The sequence below is a fragment of the Galleria mellonella genome, unplaced genomic scaffold, assembly GCF_026898425.1.
Source record: "Galleria mellonella isolate WM207_F2 unplaced genomic scaffold, CSIRO_AGI_GalMel_v1 utg35, whole genome shotgun sequence".
Classification (NCBI taxonomy): Eukaryota; Metazoa; Arthropoda; class Insecta; order Lepidoptera; family Pyralidae; genus Galleria; species Galleria mellonella.
In genome coordinates, this window is record NW_026442082.1 from 4,189,506 (window position 1) to 4,205,350 (window position 15,845).

The 15,845-nt window shown below is 35.9% G+C and overlaps 1 protein-coding gene across 2 annotated transcripts in view; it reads left to right on the forward strand.

Annotated features, from left to right (window-relative positions):
• The window catches only part of LOC113509533 (octopamine receptor beta-1R-like), an 87,011-nt gene that overhangs the window by 45,562 nt on the left and 25,604 nt on the right, over positions 1-15,845 (forward strand). For both annotated transcript variants that reach the window (XM_052896884.1, XM_052896885.1), the window contains exon 2: positions 14,053-14,965. In XM_052896884.1, the coding sequence (XP_052752844.1) occupies positions 14,175-14,965 (791 nt within the window). In that variant the 5' untranslated portion in view covers positions 14,053-14,174. The remainder of the gene's footprint in view (positions 1-14,052; positions 14,966-15,845) is intronic.

Below are 15,845 nucleotides of genomic sequence, written 5' to 3' on the forward strand. Positions count from 1 at the left end.
TATTAGAAATATTTTGTTGCCAATACTCGAAGATTGATTACTATTATTATTACTAGAAGTTCTACAATCTTCCATATTAGCCATCAATCTCCGATCACCATTCTGTCCACGCACAACTTGCGACACGTGTTTCATTTCTAAACTAGACATCTTCAGACTAATTAATAGATCACTCCTCGGAGCGTAGTGTTAACCGTTCAGCGCTCAAACTTCTAATATAATTAATTTTAAATTAATTGTAATTAATTTCTGGTAATAATCAAAGTATAGTCAATCTTTGAATGTTGGCAATTACATGCATAGTTACTGATGGTGAAATAAATATAATATAATTAAATATGATTTCGATATAATTTCATGATAGTGAAATAAAATAAAATAATCCTAATTAAGTAACCAGTGATATGGATTTCCGCAAAATAACAATATTTTTATTTTATATACAATATACAAATATGTAAAAAATATAATCTATCTAAAAAAAAAGTACATAGATGTAAGGTGTGTATATAAATATACACCTTACATCTATGTACTTTTTTTTTAATGGATAATGAATGGAGTGATAATTAGCGATCAGGCATACGCCGGCGGAGCACCAGTGAGGGATGATAGGTAAATAATGAAAAAAGCAGGTCAGTCAGCCCATCGTGATGAATACACCTGGAACTCAGCACGATGGTGTCCAGGGGGAACCGCGTAGAGGTCGACCTGACAGGGTATATTGCTAGCAATGGGTCTGGTAGCCCGCATTACTAACGATCCCTTCCCCCCTCATCTATGTACTATAAATATCAAAAACAAGACCTTAAAAAATTACTTAAATAACAATTAATTCGTGTAAATAATATTAAGAGTAGCATTTAGCAATCAGTATATTAGTTTAAATAAAACGTAATTTTTTTTTATGGAATGATGGCCCCGCGTGTGCTATCGGTATACACTGGCGGGGCACCAGTCAGGGATGATTGTTGAAGATAAAAAGGCAGGTCAGTTAGCCCAACGTGACGAATTCAACGATACATTAGTCACGATGGTTTCCAGGCGGAACCGCGTGGAGGTACCTGATACGGTCTATTGATAGCAATGAAGACTAACCTCCCCATTACTAACAATCCCTCCCCCCAACGTAATTACTAAAAACTAAAAATTACAATAATTTAGATGCCTGATAATGCTTCATTATCACAATTAAGATTTTGTCGATAGATTTGAATTATAAATGTATATAACGAACCGTCGCCCGCTCACAAAAGATATTCAATGGAAAATTTACATTTTTATTCGATCTGTACCCTCCAGAACTCATTGTGTACACTCCATTAAACCCCTGTTGATATTCCTTATTTTCCTTTCATCTAACCAAATACGATAAAATATGAGTAATGTATTCGTTTATTCAATTTTCCACAACGAAATACATTTAAATTATTCATCGGTGACGTTTTGACGTTGACAGAAGTGACTTCTTCATAAAGACTTCGTCCACAATCCTTGCTACTCTATTATAGATCTGAAAGTGAGTTTGTTTGTTCGTCATTGGTGATTTAATGGCTTAACCTATCGCTATGCAATTTGACATACACGTATTGTATGAACTGAAGAAGGATTCATTCATTTTCATTTAAGAGTTTCCTCTTGTCGGTGCAACTAATTCATGCATCTTCCTCCTGCCAGCTCTATCCCAGGCCATATCCTTTATCTCCCTATATGACATGACGCCTAGTGTTTCCTTTATCTGTCCCATGTAGTTAATCCTCGGTCTTCCTCTTCCTTTTTTGCCCTCTATCTTTTCTTCTATTATGCTCTTAAAAAAATCGTCATGTCGTATAAGGTGGCCCAGCATTTTGCCTCTTCTATTCTTTATTATGAAGAAGGATATAGGCTGCTTTTTATCTCGATCCGGGAATTTTTTTATGCAATTTAGAATGGCAACGGGCCACCACTTCCCAGGCCAACATTTTACCAATCCGCCTGCTAATCTGTGGCTACTAGCAAAACCTCCCTAGGGGGAGGCTTATGTTCAGCAGAAGATAGTTAAAGGCTGATATAATGTTAACTTTTACCCGCAACTTCGTCTGCGTGATTAAGTTCTGTACCAGAGGGAGACTTTGTACAAAAGTCGTTTGCTGGGCCACCTCTGTCCCATTCGTGTTTCTATCGTGAAGCAGTTATGTTTGCATGGCTGTGTTTGGGTTTGAAGGCTAGACTACCTTTCACCAAAATTCCAAAATTCACTGCCATATGGCATTATTTACAGGGTACAGAGGAATAATACCTGAGCGCTCAGAAATGGCGACGCATGGGGGGTATCATGGGTGAAAACATGATTTAAACAGTATATTCTGTTATGTGCATGGTATTGCTCATCATCATCAGGTGGGCCGTCAGCTTGTTTGCCATTCTAAGTAGTTTAAAAAAACATAGTAAATCTAAACACTTTTAGATAAGATTCTGCATTCTAATTTTACATACTTTCAATCCAATGGCTTTACAACATCTTATGATGTATCGATGATTAGTATGAACACATATAGTAAGTCCTTACTAATATTATAAATCTAAAAATGAGTTTGTTCATTATTTCTTGGCCCCTTAACGTCTTAACTTAATTACTATTAAATATGGCACAATACTACCTGGAATTCGGAATGTAGAATAAAGTAAAAACTACTAATACTACCGGCTAATTTTGAACCCAGTTAGTGGACATATACCGATTATGTGAACCGAAGTCACGGGTAAAAGCTAGTTGATTAATAAAGCCTTAAAATGAAGGTAATATATTCCAGCAGGTTCTAAAAATATTTTACCGTAAAATATAATATCGACATAACGTTTTATACAAACTTTTATCTAAACCTCTAAATTAAGCCTGTCTAATATATTTTTACGTCTTCACTTTTAACTTTCTTTTTATATCATGCGGTATAAGAAAAAAAATATATATCCGTTGTGGCTATGAAATTATATTATAAAATTTAGACTTGATAAATAAAATAAGAAAGAAAGGAGATAGATAGAAATAATTTAATCAAAGAAGCATGCGACTTACACAGTAGCATACAAAAAACAAGAACAAAAAAAAAAAAACAAAAAAAAAAACAATATATATCCTATCCTTTTAATATAATATATAAACACGAAAGTTGGTAACGATGGATGGATATATGTTTGTGACTCTTTCACGCAAAAACTACTTAACGGATTTGAACGAAATTTGATACATGGGTCGGCTATATCCCAACTTAGCATATAGGATACTTTGTATGCTGATTCACGCGGATGAAGCCATGAGATACGACTAGTAATAAATATATAGAATATAAATTCGATATTAACAATTATAAGAAAAAAACGATCACTTTTTTTTTTTAGATTAAGACAAAAACAGCCACTTTAATTATGACAAGATAAATACTACATACTATACTAGACTGCGTGTACAATGGACCGATTTTAATTATTCACTTTTTTACAACACAGGGGGCAAACGAGCATGCGGCTCACCTGATGGTAAGTGACCGCCGCCCGTGATCACCCACAACACCAACGGCATTGCAGGTGTACTGCTGGCCTTTTAAAAAGAAATATGCTCTTTTCTTGAAAGTTATGTTATCGTATCCGTTCGAATATACTGCTGCTGGAAGTTGATTCCAAAATGTGGTTGTGCGTGAAAGAATTAGCTAAATAAGAGGGCTTAGTAAATTTCGTGGACAAGTTAACTTTCACTCGATGAAATTTAGTAACCGTTTCGAATGGACACGAGTATTACTATGGATCTAATATAATATACTGAATGATACCCATGTTACCCATGAGCGTTCATTCATAGTTAGGTACTAATGCATTATGGCTCCCTGTACAATAATTTTAACCACATATCTAATACTTCACATTAAAAGAGCATAGTTCTGATGCTATTATTGTTAAACGCGCATGTAAAGCGTTTCAACAACTAAAAACTCATTCCATCAGAGGGTGTGACCCTCACACATATTTCCGCTCCCGCTTCCGCTTTCGGTTTCCTGGCTCCATTCGTTGACTCTACGGTAGGAATAAAAAGTTTTAATGAACAAAGCATAATGGTGGGGAAAATGTACACATATATTTTGTTGAAACAAATCGTTAGTTCACACTCTGACATAGGCAAACACTTTTCTTTAAAGCATCAGAAAAGCCTGACTACGGTTGCTAATCAGCCTGCCAAGCATAGCAACTACTGGCAAAACTCCTCAATAGGAGGAGACCTATGTGCAATAGTAGACACGATTTTATACCAAAGGGAGACTTTGTACAAAAGTCGATTGCTTGGGTACCTCTGTCCCATTCGTGTTTCTACCGTGAAGCAGTCGTGTTTGCATGGCTGTGTTTCGGTTTGAAGGATGAGAATGATGATATGGCGTGAATTTACAGGATACAGAGGAATAACACCTGTGTCCTCAGGAATGGCAATGCATGGGGAGTATCATGGGCGAAACAGTATACTCTGGTATGTCCATGGTACTGCTCATGTCTATAGGCGACGGTTACCACTTTCCATCAGGTGGGCCGTCAGCTTGTTCGCCATTCTAAGTTGTATAAAAAAAGGCTGATATGATGAACTAGTGATGTAAATTTTCGTAAAATGGCACCTAAATTTCGAAATTTAAACTGTAATTTTTTTTTCTGATAGCACAAGAAAAAAGTTGAGTCGAGTACTTACTATAAATAAAAAAAGCCGATCAAGTGAGAGTCGGACTCGCGCAAGGAGGTATAAAGTCATAAAGTATTTTTTTTTTGTGAAATAACTACAAATCTACGGTTTTCAGATTTTTTCTTTTAGCTGTGTACATGATGTACATCAAATTGCTTCTTGCTAATTTTCATTATTATAGCTCAACGAAAAGTACCCTCTATTTTAAATTCCCTTTGCGAATGTCAAAATATGCGATATAAATGGAACATAAACGGCCGTATCTTTTAAATGCGTCGATTTAGAAGCTTGATGTTTTAACAGCTTTAAGAGATTGCAGACCTGAGTATATGATATTAATTTCAACTTGATACCTCCACGCGTTTCTAAGAAAGAGGGTCTTGACAGACGGACAACAAAGTGATTCTATAAGGGTTCTGTTTTTACCATTATGTACGGAACCCTAAAAATTACACGTCTAAACGTTATATTTTTCCAAAATATATATGAGAATGTTTTAGCTAGTTAGATTACAAATGTTACTAAAACTAACAGAAATTAGTTCCTTTTTTTATGACACAGGGGGCAAACCAGCATGCGGCGCACCTGATGATAAGTAAATAGCCCATGAGCATTTGCAACATTCCATGACAACCTGCTCCCTTTTTATTCTTTCCTGTGAAATTATATATAGGCGATAGTTACCACTTTCTACCAGGTAAGTCGTCAACTTGCTCACCCTTCTAGGTTGAACGCAACAAAATTAAAATAATGAAAAAGATGAAGTATTTTGTATCCCGATCAGTAAACAAATCTCGGTCATGCGGATAAAGTCGCGGGTAAAACTTAGTATATACATATATCTCCGTCATACTAGTAATAACATGCATAGTCCTTTATATTTGCTAATGAAGTTTGTATTTGACGAGGTCTTTGGATAACTGTCGACAAGAAACAGGTCATATAGAGTGTATGATGACTTTAGTTTATGTTCTAGTTACGACCCAATGTATTTTACTATGTTAATGGTTAAATTCTCCAGTAAGTGTTGGTTTATATTAAGCCAGCTGTCGACGTTAAATTTAAGTGCTTATAATACCTTTATAAAATTAAACATTCATTCGTGTGGTCCCAGCATAGAATATCTTTCCTTTCTTGAAACGACTTAGGGAACTTAAAACATCTCCAAAGCCTAACTGCGTCTGCCAAGCATGGAAACTTTTTTTTTTATACAACTTAGAATGGCAAACAAGCTAACGGCCCACCTGATGTAAAGTGGTAACTGTCGCCTATAAACATGAGCAGTACCATGGACACAACAGAGTATACTGTTTCGCCCATGATACCCCCTATGCGTTGTCATTCCTGAGGACTCAGGTGTTATTCCTCTGTACCCAGTAAATTCACGCCATATCCCACCTTTCAAACCGAAACACAGCCATGCAAACACAACTGCTTCACGGTTGAAACACGAATGCGACAGAGGTACCCAAGCAAACGACTTTTGTACAAAGTCTCCCTCTGATAAACTACTGGTAAAACGATTTTTTTTTTTTATATCAATGGTCTCGATGTATATTCCTATCTTCCTTTCCTTCCTATTGCGGATTGGCAATCGCAGTTAGGCTTTAGAGATATTTCAAAAGGGACGCTGCTGCCAATCCCTCGCCCTCCCTTAGTCAGATCAATACTTATGAATGAGAAATAATAAAATAAAAATAATAAGGCACGTTTATATATTAAGATTACAGGAACTTATTAAGGTAAAAGGGTGCTATGACAGCTTATTAATAATATCGGAGCTGCCGCCAAAATGTAAACGAACTTGTGGGTTAGGGCCGACCCTAAACTTTACTCGGATTACGTGCCGTGATAAATTTACGCAGATGCGTCCGTCCATAATGCCTTGGAGACACATGTTTTTTTTGGATAAATCTAATTGGGTGTCGTTTTTAGAGAACGCTACTAACAACAAGTAGCTACTCATACATATTCCTTGAAATAAAGATTGTGTTTAACAAAAAACAATTTTAATTGTGATAAAACCAGTTATTTTGGTTTATAATTTATTTCACTGAAGCGATTTTTATAAAATTTCTATGGTACCAATCTCTAAATATAATATCCTTTCAGATTAAAAAAAAACAGAATGTTCCAAATCGGTTTAGAACTGATGGTGTTATGAGGTAACAAACAAAAATTTATGAAGTCGGTTAAAAAAGGCCAGCTGGCCAAGCTGTTTGCTGATTGAATATTTCTGCGTTGATCCCGTACAAACTGAAATGATTGAAGGGAGAGGGAGGCTTTGTACGAAAGTCGATTGCGTGGGTACCTCTGTCCCATTCGTGTTTCAACCGTGAAGCAGTTGTGTTTGCATAGCTGTGTTTCGGTTTGAAGGGTGGGATATGGCGTGAATTTACTGGGTACAGAGGAATAACACCTGAGTCCTCAGGAATGGCAACGCATGGGGGATATCATGGGCGAAACAGTATACTCTGTTATGTCCATGGTACTGCTCATGTCTATAGGCGACGGTTACCACTTTCCATCAGGTGGGCCGTCAGCTTGTTTGCCATTCTAAGTTGTATAAAAAAAAAAAATTTTTATAAAAATCATAATAATATACGTAAGATTATGTTCCACGAAAAGAATCTATTTCAATTGTGGAAAAAACCAGTTATTTTAATTTAAAAACTAAAAAATTGAACCGATTTGGATAAAATTTCTATGGGCTGTAAGTATATCCTTTCTGATAAGAAAGAGTTTTCCAAACCGGGTTAGACTTGACGGCGTTATAAGGTAACACACATAAAAAAAAAGTGCCACCAAATCAGAGTTTGGACTTCTTTTTGGAGTCGGTTGAAAACAACACCACCTAATATTACCTACGTTTTAAATCTAAACTATTGTTATTAGGAGGAATTATTTAATTTCTTTATTTGTAATGGTAAAAAAATAATTACGTAAGTATGTTTTTATCATTATTATTTCAGCCATTTACTGTCCACTGCTGAACATAAGCCTTCCCCATAAGGGGAGTTTTGCCAGTAGTTGTCACGCTTGGCAGGCGGAATGGCAACCGCAGTTAGGCTTTTAGAGATGTTCTAAGAGGAACGCTGCTACCAATCCCTCGCCTTCCTTAGTAGTCGACTCTTACGAGGCTCACGGGAAAGAAAGGGATGGCCTATTCTACGCTGGGACTATACAGCGCGTTGGGCGATTAGTTAAAAATAAATAAAATAATATTTAACATAATTACAGTTTCAACTTATTTAACTAGTAATCCAATAAATTATTACCACCCAAACCGGTATAAGCGCAGCAATTTATTGTTTTATAACAAAGTAACATATTTCAATTAAACGGGGAACCGGTAACTTCGGATGTCTATAAATTTTCAACGGAATTTACGAGTGTATAATAAATATTTTACTGAACTAGGTGTTGTCTTGCGGAAGTCCCTATCACTAGGTATTTGATTAAATATATTTTGTTCAATTTTTTTTTTACAACACAGGGGGCAAACGAGCATGTGGCTCACCTGATGGTAAGTGACTACCGCCGCCCATGATCACCCACAACACCAGCGGCATTGCAAGTGTGCCGACGGCCTTTTAAAAAGGAATATACTCTTTTCTTGAAGGTTATGTTGTCGTATCGGTTCGGAAATACTGCTGCTGGAAGTTGATTCCAAAGAATAAATTCCGCTAGCATAGTATTTGTGTGGCTGTCAACGCTCGAAGATTGACATTGCCTTCGGCTTATGTTCAGCAATGGACAATTAACGGCCTTCATGATGATGATGATACAAAATCTGAAAATAAAGACAAATCAGTAGATCAGACCCTTACATAAACAGTTTAGAACTTAAACCATTCGAGTAAAATTGCTTACATAAATATAATTGATACTTAAAACATAATTTATACCCAGATATGGGGATCTTTCCCGTGTGTGTCGTAAGAAGCGACTAAAAGATTCCTTTTTAAAAGGCCGGCAGCACACCTGCAATACCGTTGGTGTTGCGGGCGATCATGGGCGGTGGTAGTCACCACCAGTGGTGATGCTGGTTTGTTTACAATAATTTAAGCTTATCGTCAAGCTAGTTTAGACAAAATAGTAGGTATATATGACAATATTAACTATATGTCTGCTAACCGGACGCGACACAGATGCGCATTTTTTGTCAGTTGAGAGGTTAAACACTCTCAAAGGCCTAACTGCGGTTGTCAACCCGCCTGCCAAGCGTGACAACTACTAGCAAAACCCCTCTTATGGGGAAGGCTTATGTCCAACAGTGAACAGGTAATGGCTGAAATAATAATAAATAATAATATGTTTGTTTGTTTGTTTGTCAAACCTTATATCGTGGTGATGGATCGGGCACTCTCGAGGGTGTTTTTGGTGGATGTCACCATAGCGCATGACGAGATCCTCGTGAAAGCCGAAACAGAGAAAAAGAGAAAATATCTCGACCTGGCTCACGAGGTGACCGAAATGTGGGGGGTGACATCCACCGAAATCATTCCAATCGTTATGTCGGTGAACAGTCTTATCCCAACCAGTCTGGAACAACATCTCAAACAGTTGGGATTCCGAGGCAGCTCACTCCCAGGAAAGATGCAGAAAGCGGTGCTCTTAGATTCTGCCCGCATTGTACGCCGGTTTCTCTCCCTGGGGCCCTGAACCCCGGCCGACTGTGCTTCTGCCAGGGGTTAGTTTGCCATCTCCTCTCCTTAAGAGGGGAGATGTGAATTTTCTAGTTTGTTTGTTACCTCTTAGCGTCATAATGGGTTGAGTAATGACTTCGAATTTTGATGTACACGTATTATATAAGATTATGAAGATGATAGGCTACTTTTTACCTCGGTTACGCAGACGAAGTCGCCAGAAAAAGCTGTTAAAATTATAATTTTATTATGATATCATAAAACTCATATCATAGCTCTCTGAATAATGTGTTTAATTAAATCAAGGTCGTTATTACTAATTAATTATATTTATTTCTGCAAATTTTACGCAATTTAGACATCAAAATGTTGCTATGTCTTCTTTTAAGGACATCAAAGTAATTAAAATATGATGCTGTATTTTAATTATTAATATTACTAATTACACTTTGTAGATTCGTCTGTATGTGTAGCTTTGTCCTACACGAGTTTTTGTCCACAAACAGCTGCGTTTGCAATTGAAAGAAAGAAACTTTATTCTACAGAAATATGCGACTACACCCGCACACACTTTTTTAATTTTATAATATATAAATTATAAAATTAAAAAAGTGTGTTGTGTGCGTTAAATGATAATTAATGGAATGGTAACCTCGCCTGCGCTATCGGTGTACACTGGCGGGGCACCAGTGAGGATGAAAAAGCAGGTTAGTTAGCCCATCGTGACGAATTCAACGATAAATTAGTCACGATAGTTTCCAGGGGGAATCGCGTGGAGGTCGACGTGATAGAGTATATTGATAGCAATGGGGACTAATCTCCCCATTACTAACAATCCCTTCCCCTCTCTATGTTTGAGTTAGTTACTTTTTGTTTTCATTTAGTTTAAAAGAGAAGGTATTATGGGAAAAAATTGTAAGTGTTGGAGCTTTGTTCTTAGGAGTAGCAATGGGTACCCCATTGGGGCATATATGGGCAATACAGTGTATTCTGTAATATCAATAATACTGTAACCATTTGCCATCAGGTGGGCCGTCAGCTTATATGCCATTCCCTGTTGTATAATAAAAGCACTGTTGCAATTTCAGTACATTATTCGACTAATATATGTGCAATTAAATTTTAACTAAACCAATGTCTGTAGATGGGAGTTATTCAAGAAAAAATAATATGAGGGGCCTTAATAAAAACAGTAGATTTTTTTTTTTATAAGTTTTGTCCATTTGTCTATATTTTTGTTTCGGCATAACGCTAAGTACTGCCCAAATTAATTTTAAATGCAATAATAATGAAATATTACAAAATGCTTAAAATTAAGGATCAATTAGAATGTAGAAATTATGTAGGTATGGACTGGCATAGTACTTTGATCTCCGTGGAACTACTCTGCAGCGAATTTCTTGAAAGTTAGTTAGATAGGTAGACTGATATATAATTTATCACATGAGATGTCACACGCCAGCTGTACAGTTACAGAACTACGGTAATGTTTGTTTTACTCAAGCGGATTAATTTAACGTCAGAATAAGGGATTTTTCTATGCGATTGAAGTGGCCATATTAACGACTGACGACGATTCAATTTTTTCTTCACCAGCAGCGCTACAGCGGATTGATGCGTAAACTTGTAGATAAAACAGTGCCAGTGTGTAGGTAAAGAGGTATGCGAGGGAAATTCAAATGAGTTGAGCGAGCATAGATTAAAAATATTTATCAATTTTATATTAATAGATTTGGCACGACTAGTATTCACAGTTGTATATCTTAAGGTTTAACTTAAAATCTGGTATATATTTTATCTTGATACACTATCTAGAAATGAAATATTTCAATGATTTTTCATATAGTATAAAAATCTAGTAAGTAACGGTACTGTAAGTGAAAAGGCTTGTAGTAGGTATATTGTTAATTGAAAGAAAAATATGGTTAATGTATGTAAAGAAATAAACTGAACTAGATAAGACATAAAAAGTATCAAAAAAAAAATTGAATTAAAAAAAATAACCAAATCAAATAAACAGATACATCGTTAAGTGCTACTCTATATTTCACACTCCGTTTCCCTCCCTAGAGCTGGCCACAAATATTATCCATGCCTCAAATATATCCATTAAAAAAAATCTATGCCCATTCGAAAAAAGAACACTACATTCTATAAATACTAGTATATTTTATCTGAGAAGTTATACATGTTGGCTACATTTTATTTTAACGATAAGGAATTCCTAGTGGCCAGTGTTATAGTATTTGTTTTCATTTTCAGCACATTTTAAGTACCTACTCGGTTGCACTAAAAGCAAAGAGCGGAAACATTTTCATGAGTCGGATTCGCTGACTGAAAACAAACCTATGAACCTTTTCCCTTTTCACACGGAGCTTTTGTAAAAGAAAAATAGTCGAATAAATTTATATCAGAGCTCTTGCATTCGTGTGGAGAAATATAAAGGTTTCCAAAAATTACAATTACGTTCAAGTAACGTCGGCTGAGTTTTATAGTATAATTATGTTTTTAATATAATATTTTCCAATATTATTTATTTCGAAAAATAATGGTTTCTTCTGTAAAGGGATCAATTAGATCTTTAATTACAAATAACAATTTTCATTGTTGTTTTTTTCTTCAGTACAGGAACAATGTTTGAAAGAAATGATTCTTTTGTAACAACTTTTGAAAAATTGTTGTTATAATTGACAGAAAAAAAAACTATCAAGTGTAAATCCAACTATGTACTTATTAGATATTTGTAACTATAACTGTATTTCAAACCTTTTAACCATGTAATTTTAGACATAAGCATCTATATATGTTAACAGAGATTTAAAAGAGTAACGGTTGAGTTTCTTGCGGGCTCTTCGCAACAGATAACATCTTTCTGAACCCAGCAGAAGATTAAAAAAAAATAACGATTTAAAAGTACTTGTAGACAAGCCTATTTGAATAAAGAAATTTTGAGTTTGAATTTTTTATACAATACAATTTATATACAAATAGCGTACTTGTTCCGTCGTCTGTTGGTCTCCGTTACTTTTTAAGAGTCTTATATTTGACAATACATATAACAGGGGGGAAGGGATTGTTAAGTAATGGGGATTAGCAACCCCATTGCTAGCAATAAACCCTATCAGGTCGACCTCCTCGCGGTTTCCCCTGGAAACCATCGTGATTGGTTTATTGTTGAATTTGTCACGATGGGCTAACTGACCTGCTTCACCCTCATCTATCATCCCTCACTGGTGCCCTATACCAATAGCGCAGGTGGGGCTACCGTTCCATTATCATCCATTAAAAAAAGTACATATAACAAATTAGTAATAATTAATTACTGATGCCAATCTCATCATAATGTCATATTTAAAATAGCGACCCGTTTTGATTTGGCACGAGTGCAACAATAGTCATAATAATAAGTATTTTTTTTTTGCATAAATGTAGTTAAAATAGATATTAATCATTGCTGTCAATGTCTGAACTTTAGCAACATGGATTTTAATTATTTTATATATCAATTAACTTAACTTTATGGACACTCATTATTATATATGGTTTCTTTCATACATGTGCTTATATTACTTGCATGCATCCACTCTAACTTGCCTACCTCGCTTTGGAATCATAAATTTTGTTTGTATAAATAAAATCCGTTAATCACCAGAGGGAGACTTTGTACAAAAGTCGATTGCTTGGGTACCTCTGTCCCATTCGTGTTTCAACCGTGAAGCAGTTGTGTTTGCATGGCTGTGTTTCGGTTTGAAGGGTGGGATATGGCGTGAATTTACTGGGTACAGAGGAATAACACCTGAGTCCTCAGGAATGGCAACGCATGGGGGGTATCATGGGCGAAACAGTATACTCTGTTATGTCCATGGTACTGCTCATGTCTATAGGCGACGGTTACCACTTTCCATCAGGTGGGCCGTCAGCTTGTTTGCCATTCTTAGTTCTATAAAAAAAAAAAAAAAAAAAAAAAAAAAATTGGCTGTATTCATAAGAGACTTAGCATAAAAGTTATTTTTTAAGAGCTGTGTTATTTTTGTATAAAATAAAATAAAAAAAAAATAATTAGTGTAATAGAATCACATATTTACCCACATTGTTTTAATGGCGTGCAAAATTTAAAGTCTTATTTTTATGGATAAGTACATTTTAGATAAATAAAAATAATAAGTAACAAATAGCATGTAAAATTTTTAAAACAAAAAGATAAATTTATTTAAATAACTAGTTACAATTTCATTTGAATAAACAATGTAGAAACGTGGTGTCAGTGTAAAATGATGAAAAATTTTATATTACAGCCGTCTAAATAGATTACTAAATTTCATAGAATTAGTATATTTTTTTTTAAATATTAAATTAGTTATAAATAAATTAAATAACATCTTTTTATTTCAGATGCATACCAACTCATAGTTTCCATTCATTAGTGTAATTTTATTTGAATTAATTATAATTACTACATTATACAAGTAATAAATAATAAAATATGAATTAATTAATAATTATAGAAAGCTTTTTATATAATATAAATATATGCCGTTATTTATATATTAATAAAGATATACCGAAACATAATTTCCATGCACGAGTATATCAATGTAACATCCCTCAGATAAAACACAATACGTGTCCGCAGCAATAATCGCGAATGGGAATTTAACCAAGCGAGAAAATCACAAAGAAATCTCACACACGCTTCCTTTTTTTCAGGTACTCGAGCGGCCATCCCGCACAATGGCGTCTTATATCCGAAATTTACATACGACAAGCCCTTTCATCCTAACAAAAGAGATAAACCTCACTTAAACGCCCAAGTTGACAGAATGTGAAACATGAAAGTGGAAGTCGTGTTGAGTATTGGAGCAGGCGACAATTTCACATTGGACTTCAGAGATTTGTCAACATCCATGTATTTGACGGACACGTACGTGAACAAGACGCTGGAGCTGAACGAGACCAGCAGCGACCTGGTGTACGCCAACCAGTTCGAGGACGATCCGATCGTGGTGTTCTTGGTCGTGTTGAAATGTGTTGTGATGCTGTTCATTATATTGGCTGCGATATTTGGCAATTTACTAGTGATCGTGTCGGTGATGAGACATAGGAAACTACGGGTGATCACCAATTACTTTGTCGTCTCCTTGGCGTTCGCCGACATGCTAGTGGCTATTTGGGCGATGTGCTTCAACTTCAGCGTGGAAATAACGAATGGCAAATGGCTTTTTGGTTATTTTATGTGCGACGTTTGGAACTCTTTAGATGTTTACTTCTCAACAGCTTCGATACTCCACTTGTGCTGTATCAGCGTGGACAGGTACTATGCGATCGTCCAACCGTTGGATTACCCGCTGATTATGACGACAGGGAAGCTCGGGATCATGCTCGCTGTCGTTTGGTGCAGTCCCGCCTTGGTTTCCTTCCTCCCCATCTTTATGGGTTGGTACACGACAGACGATCATATGGACTTTAGGAAAAAGTATCCAAAAGTGTGCAGTTTTACAGTGAACAAAGTGTACGCGGTAATATCGAGTAGTGTTAGTTTCTGGATTCCTGGTGTAATTATGTTGTTTATGTACTATAGAATTTATGTGGAGGCCGATCGACAGGAGAGGATGTTGTATAGGTATGTGTTTATATGTATATATTTAGTAATATATTAGTTTTAAGGTTCTATAAGTAAATATGCTCACGACCGTAATAACTTATGGGGTAGTCATTGATAATGGATTGGTAACCCCGCCTGTGCTAACGGTATACGCCAGCAGGGCGCTAATGAGGCATGTTAGGTGAGAATGAAAAGGCAGGTCAGTTAGCCCATCGTGATGAATACACGTGGATTTCAGCACAATAGTTTAGGATAGCATCGAAGAGAGGTGGATCTATCAGGGTATACTTTTTTTATACCACTGAGGTGGCAAACAAGCATACGGCCCACCTGATGGTAAGTGATTACCGTAGCCTATGAACATCTGCAATACCAGAGGTATTACGCGTGCGTTGCCGACCCTGAAGAAACCTCTTAACCCCCCTTTTGAAAAACCCCATGCTGTAGTCTCTTGGGAAAACCTCGGTAGGGAGCTCATTCCACAACCTGACTGTTCGTGGGATACTGCTAGCAACGGGACAAGTAGTCCCTTCCCTCCTTGGGGTAGACATTGGCTGACTGTTACCATTGTTTTCCACGTAAGCCTTACTACCTTCACATATCTTTGAGCATATATGAATCTAATGAGACAGGGGGTGAGCGTATTCAAATATTAATTCCCTCGAATAATGGTATTTTTCAATATCGAGAAGCTAGTTGAATTTTTAAATTAAAATGCAACGCTTCTGATGTCTGCTAAATTCAAAATTACGACTTTTCAAGTTCAATCTATTTTTGGGTCCCTACTTTTTGATAATAATCATTTAACATGTATATATGATGTATGATTAGTGTATGAATGAATCTATAAATGTATGAATTTTATTGCTAAAAATTAGTGTTACAATAAGGTCATATG